Consider the following 25,368-nt stretch of genomic DNA (forward strand, 5'->3'; position numbering starts at 1 on the left):
TGAAGGGTTTACATTAATATACACAAGGTTTGCTGCCGATGCTAAGTTGAATTGATTCAATGTTTACAGATGTTTCAGTTTACAGACTGGAAAGCTACAGGCAGCGAAATTCAAAATGGCCGCCACTTTCTTTGCAAAACCCTTTAATTTAAGGTTTTCTATGTTATAGGACAAGGCAAACTGAGTTAATTGTATCTGGAAGTTGACATTAAGTTCAACTTAATGTCAAATCAATACCCTTTTATTATTTGTACAAATCAATGTCTTTGTTTTTGTGAAAAATATCCTATTTTGATCATGAAATAAACAAAATTCCTGGTGGCAAAACATTTATTTCACTTTCACATACTCTTTTCTTAGTTATTAACTACAAATCAACAGATATGACACGATAATCAGAAGTTGAACACAAAATAATCATTCACATGGCCCAGAACTAGAAAAATGTGAATGTTTTAAGAAGAAAGGGGGAAAAAGTAACCTACACTGAATATACAGTACAAATGTTTTCAATGTACACATGGTGGTATTCATGATAGTGTCCCAGAAAGCTTTTTGCTTTCTATTCATTTTCTGAGTCACAGCTGCTGTCACTGCTCTCAAGTGTGGCAGAGTGTATCCTTCTGCATTTGGTTGCCAGTCCTTGGCAACGGCACCCTATGTAGCATGGAACTGCATTCTTTGCACAGGAACAGTTTTTCTGACAGCCCTTGAGACATCCACATGAGATTGTCTTGTTCATTGACACAGGCCAAGCTGGCTTTGTAGATGGTACCGGAACTACATGTCCATTGTCCAGAGACCATCCAAATTCTGTGCATGGGGGGATTTCTGGCTTGGCGATGTGTGCGTTCTTGTCAATGATGGTTGCCGCAGCTCTTTTCAGGTGCAGCAGAAATGCAAGCTCCTAGTAGCTTTAGGAGCGTTGATTTGTTGTTCAGGAACTTGTATGCTCTCAGTTTGCCCAGATCAGAACCCTCAAAGTGATCAGCTTTGGATGTATACACAGTGATGGTGAGGTCTCGTGCCTGATTGAGGAGGTCATCTGTTATGGCATCGGCAGGGTTCTCACCAAACTCTTCAAGTGCAGGTATGTCCAGACTCATGCTGCTCTTGAACCATGCCTTCTTGCCAGTGAAATATGGATAACTAGTGGTATCTCTACCACTCAGACTGTGGATGAAGGGCATGGAGTGATGACAAATGAAGCTCAGCAGGTTTGCTTTGTTAGCAAACACTGCAACAAACTTCTTTGGATCCGGAGCTGTGTACTGCTCACTGACTTCATACACTTTCGCTGGTTTGGATCTGGCATATCTCTGTTCCTGCTCAGCTGACTTGAGGCTGGTTGTACTGTATCTGTCACAACAGAAGTGTATGATGTCAGTGCCAGGAGGCACATCATTCAGCAGCAGGTGCCTATATCGCTCAGCGATAACTCCAAATCCTTCACCTGTGTGGAAAGACCAGTGTCGTATGGCGGACATGGCATCTACGCTTACTACTGTCTTGAAAAAAAAGACAGTCTTGGGGCAGATCAGGGATGCTGCTTACTTTGGTCTTCTCTTTCAAGATCTTCACAAGGCTTGCCTTGGTCCCTGTTCTCATACTGCCATCTTCCTGGAAGAGGGATGGGGGAAGGTCACTGCACTCGTGGTTGCCTATAGGCGCGTTCACACCAAGTACTTTGCCGTATTTAGTGCCGGCACTCAGTGCCCCGGCACTTATTGCCCCAGGGCATTTAGTACAGATCGCGTTCACACCGGAGTACTTTTCCCTGAGGGAAGATTACGCAAATGAGCCGCTGACATCACTTCGTCTTCTTCTGCTTTGGGTTTACTGGCAGGCCGCAAACAACTTCACGGCGTATACTGCCACCCGGAGTCCCCGGCCGGAAGTCCCCGGCCGGAAGTCCCCGGAGTTGGGGACTGCCTTCAGTAGAAGCTGCTGGGACTCCCAGCAGCTTCTACTGAAGCCTTCCGAGTAAATCGCCAGAACGCCGACACCTCCTCATCTCCACCGCTCCTATGTTTTATTTTGTGTTGCCATAAGTTAGTCTCTCTGCGTTTGTGCACTGGGCGAATGCTAATGCTAATAATGCTAATGCCAGGATAATAAAATGTCGGCTCTACAAAACATTTCAGAGTTGTACGGGGCGTGGTTTGCAATTCGCCCAGCCAATCAGAACTGGGGCACTTTTTTCCCCCAGGAAAGTACCATCTCTCAGCAGGCACTAAAATGGGGGTAAAAGTTCCCGAGATTAAGTGCTCTTTTTGGTGTGAACGCGACATAAGGGGTACTAACGGAACTAAACGCGAAAAGTACGGTGAAAAGTACTCCGGTGTGAACGCGGCTTATGAAGTCAACAATGTTGAGTTCTCCACCACTGACAATGATCTGGGTCATGCGCAGAAGGGCAGTGACTTCATTGCTCTTGCCAGGTGCAGAGGTTTTCCCGCCAGACTTCTTTGGTTTCATCCTGTTTTGTGTATGGAAGGTGTTTAGTTTTACAACACTTGTCTTCTTCTGGTCACTGGACAGTGACTCTGACAATGCCTTCAAACCAACTGCTTTCACACTTGTCAGGTTGTCTTTGACTGTGGGATCTGCACACTCACCAGTTGATATATTAATCAGGGATGGTGTGGCTGTCGTGAATGGGTTGGTCTCTACTGCTGCCATGACCTTGACTACCATCTCTGCATCCCTGTTGACACGACTCCAACCAGATTCATGGTGGGGGCTGGAGGAATGGAGGTGCAGCATAGACTTGAGCTCTGTAGAGATAGCTGCAGTGAGTGGTTTTGTGTAGACCCACTTCATCCTGGCAGCACGATTGAGTGTAATACCATCCAGACCACTTGCCTCCTTGGCATCTGCATTATATGTCTGCTCCAGAAGCATGTCAGGAGAGACACCATTGTGGTTTCCATCTGCTCTCCTTCCAACAAATGCATCTGCCATCAGTGCTTCATGTGCCTCTGTGGCTGTCTCTGGCAGTTTCTTAATCTCAGCCAAATACAGAGGCAAAGACTGCTGCCCATATTTGTAGTGTCCTGCTGCAGTGAGGTAAGGTAGCATTCGTGCTGATTCACAGAAATGTCCTGCCCAGTTACCTTCCCGCTGGTAGTAGATGAACCTGTGGAGAATGTCTGACATCTCCAGAAAGATTGACCAGAAAACTGCAGTTGGGTGCTCATTCAGAGATTCCTGGAAAAGTAACACCTGTTCTTGTAGGATTGATATCTGTGGACGTGACATCTGGATGATCTCTAACTTCTCAGTAGCAGTGGTGTCTTTCTCAAACACCATCTTCACAACATGTTCTACTTGTGACTGCCAGTGTTGTGTTTCTCTGTCCTGCTTCTGCATCTGGAGGAGCATCCAGCAACTCTGAAGTTGTAACCATTCTTGCTAGGCGCCACATAAGTAACAGGTCTTCAGCTGTGCCATCTGAGGAAGTATCCAGACTCTCTAGCTTCTCAATATGCTCAATGACCTGGACCTCTGCCTGTCTTTAGCGGAGACGTGACACATGGGAGCAGGTAGGTCAGCAACATCAGAGAGAGTCTTCTTTCTGTCCAAGGTAGAAGTGGGGAGTCTGGCACCATCCTGGACCCGCACAATCTTTTGGTTTTCAATTATGATTGCAGTGGTGGCATTAAAACTCCCACCCCCCAGTGTCTTCATCTTCCAGTCCAGATTGTCCATGGCAAACACATGGGGGATCTCGCTGTTTTTCCATCATGGTCTCTGGGACGTAAACACCATCAGTTTCAACCTGCTGCATGACCTTTTCAATTTGTGCTGTCAGCTGATGCTGCATACGTTCATAACTGATCCCAAGCCCCAATATGTTATTCATCATAGTGAGTGATTTACTACGTGTCTGGTTGAATAAGTGGTAGGTAGTGGCTATGCCCAAAGGTGTTGATACACCAGAAACATGCCGGAGGACGTGCTGTGACATAATGATGGCTTTCTCTGCTGTTGGCTGATCAACAATGACTCTTCCATCATCATTGAGTTCCACTATCTTGTCATTAAGCAGCATGGCTGTGAAGTTGAAGAGTGAGTCAGGAACCATGTCATTAGCAGATTTGAAGGATATCTTAGTTGAATGCTTCTCATGAGTTTGCCTCTTGCAATTCACACAGTCTGTTCGAAGAATCTTTGCAGCTTGCCGCAATGCATGGTATTTCTCGTCCTCCTTATGGTCTGCTTCTAGTCGCTTCAGCTTCTCAAGGGCATCACCGAGGGGTACAGCTGATGCACATATGAAGCCTGAACCACAGGTCTGGTCAAGGATTGAAACACGTCCACCAAAGTGTTGCTGCAGCTTCAATTTCAGTGTAGTCGATCGGTACTGATCTGCCGTTTTGATACCAAGCTCCCTCAGAATTTCTCGGTACCGGTCACACAATGATTTCACAAGGAATCCTCGACATTTCCGGTGCCACTTTGGTGTTCTGTCTTCAAACCATTTTTCTTCTGCAGACGCATAGTGCAGTCTATGAAAGACCTCGTCTTGTCTAGCATTCATGGCTTTTATAAACTTTGAAATTGTTGATGGATTAATACAGTACAGGTCTATCGTAGAGTGTTCTTGACATATAAGACACTCTTTGTAGTCAGAGGTTTTGTCTTCACAGCTCTTCTTACATGGTTAATGCTTCAGTGCCATAGCAATGTCTGCCACACGTTTCTTCGGCTGGCTTGTAATCTTGCTACAGGCTTAGATTACTATTTTTGACAGGCCAATACCACTGTAATAATTAAGTAGTGGTTACAATTGACTGATTACAATAGAAAGTTTATAGAAATTACAATATTTTAAGCATATGCAGTACAGTCTGTCTTAATACTTAGTACTCACTATATCCTTTCCTCTTGCTACTTAACCTCTTAAACACAGGGCCTATTTTTCAGGCCTCAGACTCGAAAATGACATGCCCAGAATGAATGAGTATTTTTCACAACAAAAAGGGGTATATGAATAATCTTGTCATCAAAGCAATGATACACCTCATTTCAAAGTGACACAGAGACATTGGATTAACCTTTAGCAGCGTTGTTATGCCCTTGAACACAACTTTTGAAACCTCAAAGGGAAGACATATAGTTATGGCTCCGTAAAGTGAAGTAGTTTGTTGCTCTTTCCTGGCTGCTAGCTCAGTGAGTTTTGGTCGTACAGTGATGAGACTTATACCAATGGAATATGTGGAATCTCAGCTTTCATATGACATGTCGTTTGTTCATAGCATGAAGTAAAAAAATTGACACTAACGTTTCATTTTAGACGATTTAGACGCTTGGTGTTGGAATTGTGTTCCGTTTAGGTAAAAATTGTTATTATGGTCTGTTAACTGAGTTTCTTCCCGTTAAGTGGGTATGCATTATTAATAGGTTGTTAAATGTTAACACTGTAAAACTGATTTACAAATTATTAAAGAATTCTAGTTTACAGTAACAGTGCTGGCTAGCTAGCTAAAAATCCTCTCACTTGCTGGAAAATCTGTAAACATTGAATCAATTCAAATTAGCATCGGCAGTAAACCTTCTGTATATTAACGTAAACCCTTCAATATGTTATATAGAAATAATCTTTTAAGTATATTTACTCCAATCTGCCAACACTCTCACATCATTCAAACAATCCCTCAAAACTCACCTTTTCACTCTTGCCTTCAACTCCTAATCCACTAACCCCTCACCCTTATTCCACCTAGTTTAGCACCTTTTACTTTTGTTGTTATTTTTCTTCTTTACTTGCTTGTTAAGCGCTTTGAGCACCAGGAAAAGCGCTATATAAATCAAATGTATTATTATTATTATAATTATTACCCATTTTGAACACAGCAAATAATCCAGAGGACCACAAGTGCATTGCTTGAAATGGATTTCGCTTTGGAGAGGCAAAAAAGGCACAGTTTCATCTAGTGGCCTTATTGAGAACATGCTTAACCAAGGCATCACCTGAAAGCTTATGTTCTGCTCTTTCAATCGGTTGGCTCAGTTTGTCTTTACTATGAACTGTCACAGAGATATTCAATCAGAAAGAGAATGATGGCATCTGATCCAGCCAGAATTTTTGACTTTTTTTCATTTAGGGGTTGCATTGTTTGGACCCTCACTGTAGCTTTCCAGTAGCTAGTTGACCGGGTTGTCCACCCAGGTTGTGATCCTTGAAGGTCCTAGATATCATTTCTGGTGGACAACCTTTTACAACATTCCATGTCTGATTTCCGAAAAAATTGGGTTTTGCCCCCTGGGTATTACAGGCATGGCAAAATGTATGCCCCATGCATAAACACAGCCTACAACTAAAATGTCAAAAAGCACAAAAAGGCCTCAAAAAGGCAACAAAGTTTAAGTTCAAATATTATGCATACTTAACTTCGTACTATTCATCTGTGTGCATCTCACATATTTATCAATTATTACAATAAGCAGTATTTTATTTATTTAGACAGCATTTAATTGGGCATACTACCTTCTACTTTACTTGTATAAAGTGTACTTCTCCTGCATTACTTGCACATTAGTCTTGCAACATTCTCTTGCACTATTCTATTTTTACTAAGTTTCTTCTTGAATTATTTTGTAATAGTTTTTACAATTAGTTTTATTGTTTTATGTCTTATAGTTATGTTGCATTGTATAACTACACTGTAAATGTGCATATTAAAATAAAACCTTTAACTTTGAAAGTACTTAAACATACAAGGTGGTTGTATGACAACAGTAAGCTATCTAAGATGCGCGTTTCATTTGTTGTATGTTGCCTACTACACAACATCTCTGATTTATACACAAGAATACTAGACTGCACTAGAAAAACCGAAGCTCGGCTCAAGTATTTTTCCTATTTTTGACATTTTATCCAGGTTACTTTCAGGTGAGTCTTCTAACTTTAACTGGTCATGTGAAACTTCTATTAACGTAAGCTAACGCTAGCTCAGTGCTAGCACTGCGGTCACAACATGTTTGTAAACCGTTGCATTGGAGGGTGATGTTTTTATAATGGTAAAAAAAGTGGTTATTTATTCAAACAAGTTCATTATTTCCTGCTATTCATAGCCTGCTAAAGTTAGGTATTTATCAGTTCATGGTTCACTATATAAGGACCTGCCAGAGGTTGAAAGTTAAACTTACACTGATAGACTATGCTAAATTACGTACACAACTATGCTATCAACATTAAGTGCTAAGTGGTTAAGGGCACTTACCACAGAAAAAGGTCGTCTTCGCTGCGGTAACTCAGTAGTCCACTTGAAGATTTTCGTGAAAGCCTGTTCAAGTCAATACAGTTTCTGGGTTACTTAGTTAATCAAAACCACAACAGGTTATGCCAGCCGACCAACTGTCTGTGTCCTTACAGGTTAATAACTATTTAAAAACAAACATCAGTTTCGTCAATTTCTGGAACGTGTGGAAAATCAAACAATAATACCACTGCTATGGTTACCGTAAGAAACGCATATTGTCAAAGATGATTGCTGCTCCTGTCAGATGCAGGTCTATAACAGCTAGTGTGAGTACCTCTTGAATACAGATGCATTGTTTAAACATGTTGTAGGTTAGTTCTTCCCAATGTAACACGAAATGGGGTTCCATTGTAATACAAAAACAAATCATAGTTTTTTATTCTATATATTCTATTATTTTGCAATTTCACCAGATAGACCTTTACTTAAACAAACACCTGATTTGGACTATACATGTATTTTAAACCAGGCGCATATATTAATAACTGTTCATCAATATCGGTCCGGGTATACAACACAGTATTTATGCAGCAGCTATATATGTATAATTATCTGGTTTTGCTGTTATTTTGTACAAAGTTACTTAAGCACAGTGCATGATGACATAGATACTAAACAGACACATTTTGTACACTGTATAAAACAGTAAATGGCATGATGTGGTCTTGTGATTGTCTACCTTGTTAGTATAATGGACCACCTGTCAAGCAAGGTAAATCTATACAAAGTGACTACTGTGGGCTTATTTATATCAATCAATGCAACAAAATGATCAATGTTAATTAAAGCTGATACAAAGTTTTACAAATGGACAGAGATTAAACAGTTTGAGCTGCACATGCTTTTGCCTCAGATAAATATGCTACCAGTATTTTTTTGAATAGTTTAATAAAAACATGAATATTGCTGACAAGGTGGACATGTGTCCTCCAGGCCTAAATATTAATTGTGGCACTGCTGCAAATCTGTAATGTAAGATATTCACCACCTTTTCTGGCATGCAGTACAGGCTACACAGAGACACTGTCCATATAAGCTCTATCGTAGTTCTTTGGTTTTAGATATTATTTGTACAATGATTCAGCCTTTTCATACTCAATATCAAAGCTAATACAACGTTTTCATTTTTGCAGAGACCCTTATAATGTGCCTGATAACCCCCTTAGGACCTCAGAGAGAACATAGCAAACTTTTGGACAAGCATGCTTCACCAACATGCAGAGGTGGTAAGTACAGACCTCTTCACAGCAGATATTTTGACTTACTATATGTAGTTGTAAAAGCATGTGTTACTTACTAAAAACAACAATGGTGGCGATCTATTTAAGAATTCACAGTAAGCCAGGACACTGAAAGTAAGCCAGCATGCAAAAGTATTGTTATATATCCCTAACATCCACAGACAGTTGTATATTTAGTGGATTATCTTTGTGTTGGCCATTTTGTATAAGATCATAACGTTGTTTGTATTGTTTAAGCAAAGAGGCTCCCCTTTCTGCCAGTGGCTCAGCTTTAATCTGCTTTTGAAATGCTTAGACATTATATGATTAACACAGTTAAAATCAAAGTAGGATGTCATTTTAGTTAACCTCTAAAACATTTCAATAACACAGAACCATTTTATTGTCAATGGTTGGTGTTGGGTCAAGGTTTGTACTGGTGAGTCAGGTTTCAACAGAAGCATATACATGACGCAATTGGCGCAGTAACAACCTTCTAGCAGCTGCAAGAGAGACGTTTCTGGACAATATAATGTTCATATTTCATATTGGTTTGTATTCAACTACAGCACGTTACCGGCATGCAATGTCATTTCCAAATCCTCCGAAAGAGTTTATATAATATACTTTATTGCTTGTAAAACAGGAGTTAACTTTATACACAGACAGAAGACCACAGTGATGACAAGAATATTGACAGTAAATAAAGACAGGAATGAAAAGGCGCACATAAAAAAACCAATGGATTAAGCCAGGGCGGGCTCATTGTGTGAATGAAACACAGACAAAATCCACACAGTTTAGCAAAGCAACTGAACAATGAAAACCACACAAACTGTTTATCAGAATATTAAAATATTAAAATGTTGATGAGAGAACATTGTCCAATAATTTTGTTTATAAAAATAAACATGTCCCATGCTTTATACTTGTAATATACTCATTAAAATATATGTTTTGCTATTAGTCTCTATGTTACATTACTACTATAAATAAATTACCTTACAGACATGTTTTATCTTTTCCTTTTTACAAAATAGTGAAGAATTTGGATAAATCTTAATGTTAGTTAAGGTTTTAAAAGTCTTTCTTATTCCCTCCAAATATGTTAGCCTACTATTTACATTTACAGTGTAGAACGATACATTTCCATGAATATCATTTGCAAAACATTAACATATTGCCGCCACGGCATTCCTTTTTACCGGTTTCTCCACTTAAGAACTTGAACATTTTCTGTACAAACAGTTTTATCACCTTCAATGGCCAAAGTATCTGCCCCTGAAAGTCTTAATACGTGAAGGAAAACATGCAGTTCAGTGAAAGAGAAAAACACTGCATATGGTTATGGAAAATGCAACATTAACAGTGAAGGACAAACCGTTAAAAGAGGGTGCTTGTAAACACTAGTGTGTTCTGAAACCAAGAAAAGAAGTACAACAATGATGATATACTGACTTCTGGTAATTATTGAAGTTCAAAGTCTCAGTTTGAAATGAAAAGTAATATATGGGGGAGGGGGATTTTTGCTCAATTGTTGAATAAGCACATTGTCACACACAGACCTATTATATAATAATACAAAAATATTATTAACACCAACAAAAATATGTAAGTGCCTCACATTTACAGAAGAACTAAGCAAAAAGTATATATTTTTGCATTTAAACGACCCCCAAATCTCATTGATTTATAGAGTTTCTCAAATAATGAACATTTGAAAGTATGCATTGTGAGTAACATTTGTTTCCTACCACCAATTGACTAAGGCTGAATGTTTACATCTTAAACTATATTTTCTTTAAACCTTTGACATTTAGTTTGAGGTTCATTGGAGATCCAAGTTACATCCCAGAGGACTGACCAGTACATCTATGCAATAAACTAAATACATTTTCTTATTTTTGGTATTGTGGCAGGTCAGTTGTCACTATCAATTTGGTTTCTCAGCACTTTCTTTGAACAGTAAGTCCCGAATACAAGATAGGCCAGTACAACTATAAAGCCTCTCTGGTTCATTTCCAGGAAAAACAAGAGGATGAGACACAAAGAAGATTTCAGACAGGAAACAGATGTGTTAGTTTTATTAAAATACATAGAAAACTACTTTGTGTGTTTCTTATATATTTGCTAGATTGCACAATGTATAACAGCACATAGAAAGCAAATATGTTTATACTGTATCTGAAAACCTGAATAAAAACAAAGGATTTTTTAAAACTGGTAAGCTTTGAGGTGAGGTGAATTATGTAAAACTGACGGTGTGGACTCGTGAGATTTTCTGCAGCAGAGTGAATAAAAAACACTTAATCCAACATTAAAAGATACATTTTCACTCATAGCTAATTTCAGAGGTTGTGCAAAATTCTAGTGATAAGCTTACTCACTTGCAAGTAGATGGCTGTAGATTAATCTATGATTCAGGACAAGTGAAATGCAAGTGAGCTATGGATCAGTGATGGTGTAAAATACACTTTGCGTTATTAAATACAGTGTGGGTATTCCTTCTCTAAAGCAGAGTGAGGTAACAGCACTCATTTCTGTATGGTGGATAAGACTGTGACTTGGGTCTCTGCTACATTGTCTGCTCTGAGCAGGTGTGTTTGATACCTGCACTGTTATAGTGAGAGAATGGGCCTCTGCCAGTCAATGTAGTTTTAAATGTCATACTTGTCTTTCAGCTTTTTGCATTTTCCAACACTGTCACTTACATTTGGACTCTTGTATCACTACGCTAGACATTGTCAACATAGCCAACAGAGATCTCCATTTTGCATTACAACAGTTAGAGAATTTAACAAACAAACACATCACCATCTAACCAACCAACGCTTTGGACTATGAAATTTACAGAAGTCGCTACTTGACGAGATCTCTGAAGTATTTTCTGTCCAGAGGATACATATATTTTTTTGATGATTGAATATAATTTGTATAGTTCTCTTAATTCAATACATTGCAAATATATTCTTCACTTTCTTCTTCACAAAACTTTATATTATTTGCTAAGAAGACACAACTCAAATATACATTACATATAAAATATTATACTATAATGACATATCTTTTTTTGTGAATATTGATATGAGGTGATTAGCCCTGTATCACCCAGTCTGTTATAGGGTTCTTATTCCGTTGTGCATTAGTTTTTGTGTTTTTTTATATCTCAAAAAAAGATCCATGAGGCTACCTCAGGGCCTGTAAACATGGGATGGAACAGCTGCATTGCAATTTTTTACTGAGGATGAGTCATTGCATGTCTTGTAAAAAATGTAAACAATAAACAAATAGTGAATTTGGATAGAGTAGCCACCCACATTCTGGACTATTTTGATGACATCCCTGCCACGTGTATTCCTACTGGGCAGGTAGAGTTTTGATGGGTCGAGCGAGTGAGCTCATGTTATTGGTGTTGGAGGAAACTGGAGTGCTCACTGTCTTTGTTGGCAAGCTGCTTGAGTGTCCCATTGATTCTTCTGCTGCACGCAAAAGTAAAGTGTAGTTGATAGCTACTTCCTCAACTTTTCTTAACAGCTGTAGCCTTTGGGTTTCTGAACGAACTCCTCTGACCAATTTGATGAAGGTCTGAGTAAGTTCACATAACACTTGAAAGCTGGAGGTGACAACAGCAAGCATACGTGTTGGACTTTTTTCAACACTCGCCACTCGTCGACAAGATGCTCTGAACTCTTTGAAGCGCACGGCCAGCTCCTGTTTGTACTCAGCAATCTGTGAGGGCTGAAGACGAGCCTCTCCCTCAGCTTGTGGGCTGTTACCACACTGACGCAGAATAGCAAGCAATTCATTAGCATCCAACTGGGCATTAAGGAAACCATCAGGCAAGCTGAAACTCTCCCCCTGTAGAGCCTGTACCCGTGCCAGGCTCCCTTCCAGTGTAACACAGGCTCTCAGGTCAATCTCTTGGTTATGCAGCTCTTCCTCTTCTTCCTCCTCCTCCTCCACCTCTTCTTCTTCCGCACTGCAGTCCTCTGCATTAAGAACCTGGAGCGTTTTGCTTACTACAGGAAAGGTACGAGAGTCCAGCTCCATGCCGGGAAGGACCTGAAGGGGTATGGAGTATGAGAGCTCATCCTTCTCACTGCTTTCATCTGCTGCTTCACACTTTCTGTAGCAGAAACAAAATGAGCAGCATTTATCCTTGTCATCACTGTCTTCACTGGGCATGGTCAGCAGCACCTCGCTAGTCCCTTCTTTACTTTCACGCAGTAGCTCTTCGCCCTGAATGAAAAACACACCCTTTTTCCCCTTCCCCTCTGACTGGTGAGACTGAGTGTGGACTGGCTCTACTGGGGTAGGGAGCCTGAGTCCTGTGGCTCTCACTCTTTCCATCTCCTTCTCTAGACTCTTGGCTTTTGGCCTCACCTCAGCATACACAGGTGTGTTAGTGCTGTTATCCAGCTCTCCAATGCTATATCGCCTCTGGAGCTTCTTATATTGTGGAGCTCCTATGCAATCTGTTTGAGAAGTACAAGTGGGCAAGCAGGAACCCTGCTCTCCTCTTGGCTCTCTTGACTCAAGGCTGGTAGAGCGTATTCGTGTGGTCTTTATCTCTAAGGTCTGAGGTCTCCTTGGAGCACCTTGGGTATGAGGTACTTCGGAGACGGCCGGAGGGGTTTTCGAAATAGGTCTTTCTCTGCCTCTGTGTTGCGTCTCAGTTGTGGATCCAACTGGTGTATCAGGTAGTCGCATGCCCCTACACATTCGCTTACAGTCACAGCTGCGTCGCTGTTCCCTGGAGATTCCTGGTGCTTTTAGGACAGGGCTGGTGCGGAGCTGGCAGGCACAAGGAGTGCCTGAGGGCACAGGTGAGGATCCCTGGGGCAAAAATTCTCCCTGGGATGACTTGGGTTTCAGCAGCTCTTCTAAGAACTCTAGCTCATACTGGCGGACTTTCTGCAACTGAGCCCTTCGCTCATCTGTTTCTCGCCGCATTCTTGCTGGGAACGTAGCTGAAAGAAGGTTCTTGAAGCTCAAGAAAGGGGCACTGCGTTGGGACTTTCCCTTACCACTGCTATGCTTCTTTGACTCTCTGGCTGGGAGAGTAGAGACCTTATCCACAAATGGGCTAGGTGTTGTTAGATCATCTAAAATAGGTAAGGATTTGATGGGGCATTTCTGTGACTCAGGGTGGGATTTGCCCTGGGCACCCTCAGTCTTACTTTCAATCGCCTCTTTTTTCTCTGCCTTAACAGGCAAACGAGGGGAGTACTTGGTTTGAATTTGAGGACTTGGTTTTGCCAAACTAGCATCTGCTCCTACTCTCACTGAATTTTCTTTGCTGACAGCAAGCTGAAGGCCTTTGGCCCGAAGACGCTCATCATCTGTGGGGGAGGAGGATTGAAACACCACAATCTTCTGAACCTGTGGGTCTTTTAGTCTTAGTTGATGCCCAGGCTCTTGTTGCATTGGGCATGTGCAGAAAAGGTCGTCAACTGTCAAAAGTTCTGTAGAGCTTGAAGGCTTCATGGTCTCAATAGAGGCAGTCTTGGCATCTTGGCACATATTAGTGGGAGAAATCTTTGCAGAGGCAGTTCTGTCCACGGGTAGGAGGGTAGGTAAGGCTTTGTTGCTAGGGTCTGTACTAAGAGATGCTGTCGTCTTCACCCTTGTACCCTCAGAAAGCTTTTGGCTCAGTGTCTCCCCAGAAGAATTTGATAACTTCTGATCTTTACTGACTTGAGCTGTCAGGGAAGAACTTGAGACTTTAAGTTCTTCAGGCGACTTAGAAGGGCAATCAGGGGTGTTTGCTTTGGTGGACTCAGAGCGTGCTTTCTTTTCTGCTTTCTGTTCAGTCTGAGTCTCTTGGTTGCCTCCCTGCTCTGTCATTACACTGAGTACGGCAGAGTCCTTACTGGTACTGGCTTTAAAGGGAACTGTCTTGCTGAGGATTACTTGCTTGGGTGGACAGCCAGCACGGATCTGAGCCACAGAGAAGGCCCCAGTTCCTATGGTCTTTGCAGTGCAGCCAGGGATAGCCAGGGGAAAGTCACGGCGGCAGAGGATACGTTCTTTGTTGATATGGTGAGCGAGCAGGTAGGCCTGGTTGTGGTTCTGCTTCATAGCCGTCATCATCTCAGAAACATCTGTCAATTCAGATGAGTTGGTCTCATGTCCCGAGTCCAATGATGACTCAGGTGTGATGGCAGCTAAGACAATCAGCCCTGTAGAGGAAGGCATCACAGTATAAAGTTAGGATAATCAAAAAACAACAAATGACTAGTAATAACTCAAAAATAGTAATATGCTTTAATATTATTTCACTGTAGTCAATTAGTTATCAAACCAGAATTGTGCAGTTGAATGGATTCATCCTAATCACAAGAGACCAAAACTCATTTTGGAATAGTTTTAATCTGTTCTGGAAATTAATCCTTCAGGGTCAGATTTATTATGCCCTTCCAGACTGAACTATGCACCAGTGGGCTTGCCTCACCCAACCTAAAAGAACTGCAGCTCTTACATGCATATTTGTGTGGGTGCTTGAGTAATAAGACTAGCAATTTGCCAGAATGAATAATAATTTTTTGGATTTACAAAAGGGGTTAGTTTTTGCAAACATGGACTTGCAATGTCTTTAAGACGCACAACATTCTGTAACTCTCATCTATTGTTGTTGGTTTCTTATTAAATAATATTTTCATCATCATTTTAATATTATTTTTGGTCAAATGTAATATCCTGTAGGAAGTTCTCTTGAACCTTTTACCTCTTCTAGTTGTACTACTTGTATTGCATTGTAACCAGACTACAGTATGTTCCTGCCATTTCACAAGATAATAAAAGTACTGCAATATTTCTCCATAATATAATAAAAAAACAAGGCATGACTGAGGCTGTTGACCTGCAGTCTGTGTGGGCTGTTGAGGATGATGGGGGAAGTCCTCAGAGGCTGCCAAAGCCTCTAGGGCCTGTAAGGTGGACACTAGAGCATCATCAAGCTCCTGGGCATGATCTCGGACTGTTCTTGTGGCCACATTATCAATTAATGTCACAGGCACATCTTCCTTGGTTTGTGCGGGCTTTCCAGAGGCGACCCCTGGGCCGGCACTGGCTCGAGCCCTCCTCCCTCTCTTTTGGTCATCCTCATCTGAACTGTTGTCCCTGAAGCCAGGTGGTGGGGCAGCAATAGCAGGTGGTGGTTGTTGAAGTTTCTCTCCAACGCATTCAGCCTCATCCTCCTCTTCATTCCCTGGAGGTGGTAAGTGGATAAGGTCAACAGCACCTCCATCTCTGGAGGCACAAGCACTGGAGCAGTGTTTCCCCGAGCTCCCGCTGCTGTTCACTGCTGGTGACAGACCCTCGGCCTTATGCCTGGCTTTGCAGGAGTCACAGAAGTATCGTGAGGCTTTCTGGGATTGACTCATTGTTTGGGATCGTATTCTGAATCCTGCATTCTCCCCTACTGGGCTCTCTAAAACCTCTGATATTTCCTCTGGACTCTGCTGGGTTGGGTCTGACTTGGTGCGAGGCCGCCCAGGGGGCTCATGGGAAATAAAGTTTTCATTTATGTCCAGTTCAGCTTCGGCATGTATTTGGAGCTCTTGAAATTGTTGATGTTCTCGAAGGTGGACGTGACACAGGCCTAGATGCTGAGGCTCGGCCGGAAGTAGGGCCCTTGAAGACCCAGGCTCCCTGTGTGAGCTTTCCCTCTCATCCCCTCGCCGCCCTCCACTTGGCAGGCTGGTAGCCACAGAACGTGGGTGAGCATGGTGGGAGCTTCTGTAATCTGAGGATAGAATTGTCAGAGCAGTGGAAAGTTTGAGGTGTTAAAAAGTAGTGGGGATAGAGAAGATCCAGATGGGAAAGCAGATGCGACAGCTGGTGGTCACATGGTGATATCGCAGAGATGGATGTTGAAAGTTGACGTTTTTTGAGGTTGGAGGGTTTGATTCTGGTGGAATGTGATGGTATGATGATCCTTCCTTATGTGGACTACACGTTGAGACAGCAGATGGCAGAAGATATGTTTATGTTGACACTACTAAAAAAGAAATGGTATACTAGCACAATGGGATTATAGTTGCACTTTGTTGCACAACCCTGATTGTACGATGAGAAAGAAATATCCTTGAAAAATGTAAGAATGCAGTTAAAAAAACTAAATAACATAACATAAAATCTATAATGTGTTTATAACTTGGGAAACAATTATATGAAGTTTCCCATTCCAATGAATCAAGACTGAGATGAGATGAGAGACATCAGAGGGCACCATGGGATGGTAGTTCCAGGATAACCTGGTTACTAATGATCTCAGCCAGTGACAAAGCAGTTCAATGTCCATGTAGACTGAACATAAAATTAAGATACCAAATATTGCCATACAATACCAAATATTGCAATACATGCAGTATGAGGCTGACAGATAGTCACGTATACAACTCTAAATGGGTGATGATTGTTTCATTAAAAGCTTTTTATGTATTTTTTTGGTAAATTCTTTCACATGCGATGAATATTGCCCAATCAGAGCCTGTGATCAAAATGATCCCCTACTAGTCAAAAAAGCCTTCAGACATACCTGCTTTGGTCAGCTGAGACTGACCAGGAGTCCTGAAGTAGATGGTCCGTTTAGGGTCTACAAACAGCTTGAAGTAGCCAGAGATCAGGCATGCAAAGTTACTGGCTTCAGGCCATTCCATGAGTAGGACCAGGGGCTGCAGGGGGTGGTAGGGAGGGGAATTAGGAGACTATTTAGGGAACAGGCAATGAGCATTGCCTGTTCATTTTGTAATAACTTGATACAAATTGAATGTATTCAACTCTTTTTAGCAATCATTTTAGCATTTTAAGGTAAGTCAATTACACATTTTCAATGCTACAAAGTGTTGTGTCTTGTCATTGTCAGATGTAATGTAGTGTGAGTATTTAGAGACTGTGTTGTAATACCTTGGCCTCATGGATTGTCACCTCCACACGAGCCACTCCCTGGTTCTCTCGGTAGAGCTGGACCTTGGCAACCCTACTAAACTCAGTCAGAACTGTCGTTAGGTTGTTTTTCAGGTCAATAACATGACTAATGCCATGTCGAGGACCCACCAGTAGTGATGTTGCTGATTGTTTCTCATCCTGTAGAAGAATACAAGGGGTTTACTATTAATTGCCTTTATTTATTGCAGTATATTGGAAATATCACATAATGCTTTATACATGTAATGTTAGGACAATTCCTAAAATGTTACATAAGTGCATTTATTAAACAAGCTCTTTGTTGAACAACATGTACAGTTTCAAAGGCACAAGGATAATTAGTGATGCAGAGAATTTAGTAGAAGAGATAAATGTGTATTCCTGTGCACAAAGACATGTATTACCAGTCCAACAGTGTGGAACAGTATTCCACCAAAAGGCGGGAGGTCGTTGAGCACACGCATGTACTGCAGCTTTCCTTGGAGAGGAGGGACCTGTCAACAGAATGATAAACAAGAAATGCTCATCTTTGAAATAGAAATGATCCTCCAGCTCTTCCAAAGTCCTCCTGGGGGCACTGTTGAGCCACAGATGTGGATCAAAAGTCTTATGCAACAGTTTCCTCTATAAAGATGAGTGCCTTGCCCTAATAAACATTACTACTTATCAAGCATGCGATTAAATACATTAAAAATCGTTTTCATTAAAATCTTAATAGTATTTAAAGGGTACGAATTTGCAATGCTTGTAAAAAGGCATTATGACAAAAGGCAGTAAAGACTGCACAAAAACATTGCCTAAATATCTCAAGTATGGAACTTATGAACAAACCTTGTTGCCTGATGGTGGAGGATGCTGATAGGTCTTTAGCAACTGAGACAGGCTCTTGCACACATTTTTCTCTTTGACCGTTGGAAGCAAAGTAAGGGGCAGGAAAGGCTCTAGTCCCCACTCTTTCCTGTCATGAGCAAAGGGAAAGAGGGATGAGTATACTCACAAGAGAAAAACAACACCGGAGTAGTTAGTCATAGTCCGGGGAACATGTCGCAACTCAGGAGACAAAGGGTTTAACACAGTGAGCCAAGCTTACATCCTCTTTGGCTCCTTGCTTGACATAGCCACCTTAAATCTATTACAGACACAGTGGATCTGTTCTGCTTCAGTTGCTGTGATGGCAGAAACTAATTACTAGCCAGGTTGAGGTTTTGAAGAATAAATGAGCAAATAGATGGAGATTTGTAATTTCACAAAGCAATGGATTTGTTGCTCTCATAACGACCCGGGGAAAACGATCCTTGAGCTATTTGAGTTTTTTTTTATATCACTATTGGGATTAATTATTCATCATTGAGACATTATTGAATGAGCAAACTTCATTGTGGACAATATATGGTTCATATGATGTAAATGCTATATATCACCTTTTTGTCAGTAATTCCTCATAAATTCATTTGAAGCCTAATTGATTTTGTGGACTTACTCAACATGCTTGAGAGAGATCTTCTGATTGGGCCGCGCGGAGGACACAGTGATGTAGATATGGAGGGCAGCCAATCGTAACGTGATGTCAGATTTCCAGTCCATGCCGAAGCGCTCCTTGATGACGTCATTTCGACTCTGTTAGGGCAGGTTGAAATGCTGTTTTGTACACAGTTGATCGCAAAATGGAACAGTTATGTAATTCAAAGCATTATTTCTTAATGACTGGGAAAGCTCATGAGTTCAAAGATTGTAGGATTTTTAAGATGTTGTGAAAGCATTTCTTGTATAGCTTTACAAAAGGGCATTGTGTCTATTGCCCTACATTTTGTATCTGTAAAATCAGGCAGAGCCGTTGCGCTTCAAAAACACAGCTCTCACACAGTGTCATTGAATGACAACCTTTAAAACCCACACTTAATCCAGTGATTTACCTGTATATAGAGGTACTCAAACGCAGTGGGATCTCTTCTCAGGAGGTCTGCAGGGTCCTTGGGGAAGAAGCAGATGCGGAACAGACACTTCATCCCTTGGAAGTATGTTCTATGCACCACCTGAAGGAATAAGAATGAGTATAGGTGAACAGGGCAGCCTGCATTTATTAATATCAAAAGTATAACTACAAAAAACGGATGAGCTACAACAAACGACACAACATGAAAAGTGATTTGCATCCAGAATCACACTTTCAGCGGGCAAACTCATGACAATATGACCGCTTGTTAATCCGACCAATAGAGGGGCAGTAGAGCCACACCACACGCAGAATTGAGCCCTTACAACATTTTTATAAACATATATATTTTTGTATTTATAATAGCATCGGTTTGTGGTTACTGCTTTCAAAAGGTTCATTTGACAATCACAGATTTGATTTGATTCACACATATTTCACTCTAATTTCCCTGTTTTGTGTGTCTTACATGTGTCAGAGGCTGGTTGTCCTGCAGCAGATGCAACCTCTGATTCTGGTCAAGACCACCGGCCTCCAGCACCAAGGCAAAGTGCTCGATGTAGCGCAGAGAGAGGCGGTCCTGCAGGGAGGAGATCACATCCTGCAAGAAGAGACATGGAAAATGATTCAAAAACATTTCCACGGTAAGATTACATTCTATGACAACAACGTTGTTGTAAATATGGGGGTTAGTTTTGCCGTGAATTCACCAGTGTTTGTGTACAGTAGTGTGTCAAATTGAGATCTGTTTTGGCTCTTTCCTATTATATCAGATTTGTCATGTTATGCTATGGAGAGTTTCCAGAGTTATAATTTACTCTTCATCCTATTTAAGAAAATCATGTCTGCACAACGGGAGTGTTACGGGCAAACGTTTGCTCTTGTGCAGGCAGAGAACATTGTCTGAAGGGAATGTCACAGTTTATCACATTCTTATCCAGGCCTGACGTTTCATCATTTATTTGCCCTCTACATCCATTAGAGGGATGGATATAAAATAAGACTCTAATGTAGGGATATGTTTTGTAGTTTGGATTTGAGTCTCAGTGTGGATGCTCATTAAGAGCTGAAACATATGTAATTATATGGTTTGCTCCCAATCAATTGAATTGGCATTTTTTGATGTGAGCTGAACTACAGCTGTCTCAGAATATGCAGTTGTAACAGTATTGACCTGTGTGGTTTGCATTAAAAGACGCCTGGGGAGGTCACAGAATGCTATAGATTGTAGCCTAAAAATACTGCATGAAAGCTTCTTTAGTTGACAGTCAGTCTAATTAACTTTACTACTGGGCATCCTATTGTGCTTTTTTTCTTTATTGATCTTGGCCTTCTTATTATGCTGAAATTCCATTTAATTAGGCCCACACTTAGCTTCCTCCATCTCTACTTTAAAGTGCTGCTTTATTTCTCCTGTTTTTCCCGTCACTTTGCCCCCATGAGCACTGGAGAGATCTCTGAAATCTAATAGAGTCTGTATAATGAGTCTGTCACACTCATCTTAGAGGCTGACATAGAGACAGAAATGACCTCCGTCTGACTGAATTCATTACGGTGAAGTTTCTCAAAATGAAAGCTCTTTCTTTTCTTTTCTTGTCAGAACAATTCAAAATATAATTTTGATATTTGTCTTGAGCTATTTATCATTATCGTGTCCCAGACGTTGGTGATATGGAGAAATCACCTGGGCTTTGGTTTTTAATGATAATTACTCCACATGATGTTTTTAATTAATGATTATATTATTTCAAAAGCAATTCCATAATATATCATGGAAAAGAAACCAAAAATGTACACCAGTATGCTCATTTTTGTTTATTTATAATATGAGGCTTCATTTTAAACATACAGTAATTGTTTTTGCCATCTGGGCGCAGCAAGTTAGACTGTAACCTTAACATATTATCACCTTTTTATTTGATTGTCAGAAAAAACACTTGACTTCTAGCTCTGATTTGGTCCTGAGAAATGTAGCTGCTTCTAAATGCTCCACTGCGTTCACCAGCTTGTCTCTAACTTTGCCATTTGGTGCTGGGCAGTTGAAGTAGTATGTATTTCCCGTGTGTGCAAATCTGTAGTGAATACATACCCTAACAGTGGTTCGGCTATCAAATGTAAAGGACTTAATCTGTCCATTCTCCAAGAACACCTTCAACACATTTGGTATGAGTAGCAAGGAGTCGTCCTTGAGCATTGTCTGGAAAACATGGAGGAAGAAATCAGCTTTTGTAGTTAAAAAATAGATGGTACAAGTGAGGAAAAGGAATATTACTTACAATACAAACACAATATGCCTTTCGCTATTGAGGCAACAACAAGATAAAAAATAGATACTAAAAATAAATACTTCTTTTTTCTTGATTGTGAAGGAACAAAGAAGAGATGAGGGGACATACTTCAACTGATCTTTTGAAAGTGTGAGAAAGAGCAAAACGGTGCCTTAGGATGCCCACCCCCATGCATTGTATCAGGATCAAAGAAGAGCTTATTCAATTTCTCCAGTCTATCAATTCACTGTGCAAGCAATGCAGGGCAAATTGAATGCTGTGATTGAAAGCACACACAGAGTTTTGTGAGGGGAGGCATAAGAAGAGAGGCTCGATTCAAGGTTACTGCTTTTACTCAAATTGTTGGAAGAAAAGTTATGATATGCAGTTCAGTTCATTCTCGCTAAAATGGGATGTGACGGTCATTCTCTCCCAATTTTTTTATCTTGCTGAGGGCTTTTTAAGAACATTACTCAGTTCCTATTATGTAGTTTGAAAGGAACACAGTTGTGATCAGAGGGAAGGAAGGTATCCTAATGTAATAAGATCAGCCTAAGGGTTGTAATGTGACATAGAAAGGATAAAGCCCAGATGAAATCATCCATGATTTCAGGCCAAAATAAAATCACTCCCTATATTTTTTTGTTTTAGTTTTTTTTATGTGATGGTTGGATTTGTAAGAACAGAAGGGAAGACATTACTTATGAAAGTAAAGGGATGTGGATTCATTGCAACAATATATCTCAGAAAATGCACTGTGTTGAAATGGAGAGCTGTGTCCACAGCAGATGCCCGGCAGTCTGTTTTTGGAGAACTTAAGTATTCAGAAGGCTACACAAGCTGTTCTTTTGTGCAGATTGGAAGTGAACAGATCTTTCTCTATACTACAGAATTAAAGCGAGGGTGAACCAATGACGACACGGCACACACAGGTCTATCACTTTCTTTTACAGGCCTCTACCTATGTTCTTATTGTGAGGGTGAGCTGCAGCCAATTTGTAACATACAGGGAATGTGTTAAGAGAATCAAATCCCAGCTCAATGCCATGGCCTCATCTCTTCCCCTCTTTCCTTTTCCCAATAAACACCACGCTAGCTGTTTAACACTGATAAGTCTTCAAGTGATCAATAGCAGCCTCTAAATGTCTTGCCATGCGTTGAGCCGTGGTGGCTCAAACACCTGATCACTTTTGCCAATCCAAGCAGCTTCCTCCTATCGCTTCATCAACTGTTCCCTGTGGTCTGTTCTCAAGCTACAACCAATCAGATTTGACAATTATAAGAGGCAAACAGGCACCAGGCAGCTCTCCTACAGTGTTGCTATACCACGTAATACAGCTGTTGGCCTTTGCTGGTTTGTGGGAACACCTCATGCTTTAACTAAAGTCTTAATTTAGGTGTGATTAAGCAATCTCTGGGTTTCATGTGGTGTTGACTACTGGTGCTGCCAGGCTAGAGTGGATGGCAAACACAGCTGTAATGAATAGCAATCTAGAACTGTCTACCTATCTAAAGGTTATCAGGAACCTGCTGGTCCATGTGATAAGCAATCCGTTTTTTCCCCTTCCTCCATTAAGTTCAGGTAAATGGAAAATAAAATGATGAAATAACCTGCCTTTCAAGTTCTTATTCTTTATTGATTGTCGTTCTTTTCATCTTGTTGCTCCCATTTTATTTACATTATTACCTCCTCTCCCCCCATGCTTAACACAGTCATCATAGACTGTGTAATTATTGTTGTCTCACTTAGGACAAACACTCTATTACTTTGTCCCCCTACTGCCTGCATTTTTTTGTATTTGAGGCAAACATAACACAGTGATGAAAATATTGCCACTCTCAAATTATTTTATAAAGAGCTGCCCAATAAACGGTCATTAAAACAACCAAATAAAAGAACCAGGGAACAGCTCTGTGCTGAAGGGGTTGGCACTTCAGTATTTTCATACCGCTCAATATTTTTCTGCTTTTGGCATTTTTTTGATGTTATTAGAGGAACTGAAAAGAAATATGTGGTAAGAAAAAAGTAAAAAAGCTTCCCCTATGCCAACATGTAAATTACAGTAGCCTATTCTCTCGCCCTCCAGTAATCGATGTGTACAGTGTCTTGCTTCATACATATTTATTCCTTTATGTCTTCATCACACATTAGGATAAAGTGAAACCCAAGTAACAAAATAGATGTATTCAGCTTTTTCATACGTCATTTAAAGTGGACCTATCATGCTATATTTGAATAATATAGTGTAGGACCATACCTATATAAGGCATAGTTATACTTTTTATTTTTCAAAATACCAAACAGATCATGCATTTTAGCCATGCCTCATTTCGCTCAATTTGAAAATGTTTAGCTCTGTTTTTGCAAGGGTTGATTCTGTGAGAACAGCACCACCTACAGGCCTGGCATATGTACTACAGCATCTCCAGCGCTTTCGAACGGCAATGGCCGTGGCTGTCTCCTCCTGATTGGTGGAGTTGGCCCAATAGCCGTAGCGCCACTGTACTGACGTCAGGACAGTGTTCAAATCTGGATCAGTTTTTATCAGATCTGTTGCAGCCCCTTTTTTAGAGATTTGGGTATGGAGGAAATTAGAGAGGGTTGTGTTTTCTGACACTTGGTGAGTTCCCTGGAACACCGGGGACACATATTCATGTATAAAAGACGTACAAAAGTGCATTTTGCATGATAGGTCCCCTTTAAGTAAATTGGGATCCTTATAGCTCTGCCCTGTGCGTTTAGGTAAGAGTGGACACCAACTGTAAAACATTTCAAATGCCTTTTAAGGGCACAAGGTCCTCCTGTGAGAATTCAAATCAGTCAGCGGAGCAATTTATTCGAGACCAAACCACTGGACCAAAGGCTCACACAGACACACACAGGAGAGGATGGAGAGAGGATACTGGAGGCTTTTGCTGATCAAACAAAATACATGCACAGTGGGAGATAGAGGGACAGGGCAACAGCATGAGATTGCATGCACATGTCACAGGGAGACACGATTAGCTGAACTTACTGAGTCTGGGTCGCTGATGGACACTTGCTCTGAAAAGCGCACTTTAGGCGGGTTGGTTCGCAGGCGGGCCTTTTTGGCTGCACTTATGAAGGCAGACTTAGGTGACTGAGGATAAACAGAGAGAGAGGAACTATTGAAACAGCTTGAAAGAAGAGACGTAAATCAGAGAAAAGCCCCTGTGACTGACAGCGCTAAAGAGACGTGTGTCGGCTAATGCTGCTGCAATGCGACAACCTACTACATGAAACTCAACCTCCAAAAGTTTGAGTAGTTTTTCATTGCAGTGCTTGTTGGTCTGAGCACAATTAAGATGTAATAGACAACAGATAGGAAAATCCCTGCAGAACGGCTGCAAAACTCATGAATACAAAATAAATAGAGGTAACTAAATACAAAATTGTATTTGACTTTATTTGGATATTAATATTGTTTTATCATCTTCTAAAAATATCCAGTTCAGTTAGTAAATAAATACTCTATTTCTGTTTCCTTAACATGGATGCCTGCACATACACCTTTTATGAAATAAGATCTTGTGTAGGTGTTATGGAGCTATTCGGAAAGGGTTTCCTAGAAAAGAAGTTACTGTAATGTGTAGGCCTGGCCATGCATATTAATGTGCTTCTTAGGGTTTCTTACAGTTGGAACATAACACTGATAGTGTTTGTGTGATTCAGAGCGACAGGGAAAGTATTAAGACTGATGAAGAGTACGAGAAATCTCAAGGGAGAG

At 40.8% G+C, this 25,368-nt stretch overlaps 1 protein-coding gene across 1 annotated transcript in view; it reads right to left on the minus strand.

The window, feature by feature from the left end:
* Window positions 1-10,556: 10,556 nt before the first annotated feature.
* The window catches only part of frmpd3 (FERM and PDZ domain containing 3), a 44,417-nt gene continuing 29,605 nt past the window's right edge, over window positions 10,557-25,368 (minus strand). The window contains exons 6-16 of the mRNA XM_034121012.1: window positions 24,637-24,741; window positions 21,442-21,549; window positions 19,822-19,953; window positions 19,333-19,452; window positions 18,900-19,036; window positions 18,251-18,377; window positions 17,824-17,913; window positions 17,399-17,578; window positions 17,031-17,166; window positions 15,351-16,235; window positions 10,557-14,670 (exon numbers count right to left, since the gene is read on the minus strand). Of these exons, the coding sequence (XP_033976903.1) occupies window positions 11,846-14,670; window positions 15,351-16,235; window positions 17,031-17,166; window positions 17,399-17,578; window positions 17,824-17,913; window positions 18,251-18,377; window positions 18,900-19,036; window positions 19,333-19,452; window positions 19,822-19,953; window positions 21,442-21,549; window positions 24,637-24,741 (4,845 nt within the window). The 3' untranslated portion in view covers window positions 10,557-11,845. The remainder of the gene's footprint in view (window positions 14,671-15,350; window positions 16,236-17,030; window positions 17,167-17,398; window positions 17,579-17,823; window positions 17,914-18,250; window positions 18,378-18,899; window positions 19,037-19,332; window positions 19,453-19,821; window positions 19,954-21,441; window positions 21,550-24,636; window positions 24,742-25,368) is intronic.

Source organism: Trematomus bernacchii, unplaced genomic scaffold (assembly GCF_902827165.1).
Source record: "Trematomus bernacchii unplaced genomic scaffold, fTreBer1.1, whole genome shotgun sequence".
Lineage (NCBI taxonomy): Eukaryota > Metazoa > Chordata > Actinopteri > Perciformes > Nototheniidae > Trematomus > Trematomus bernacchii.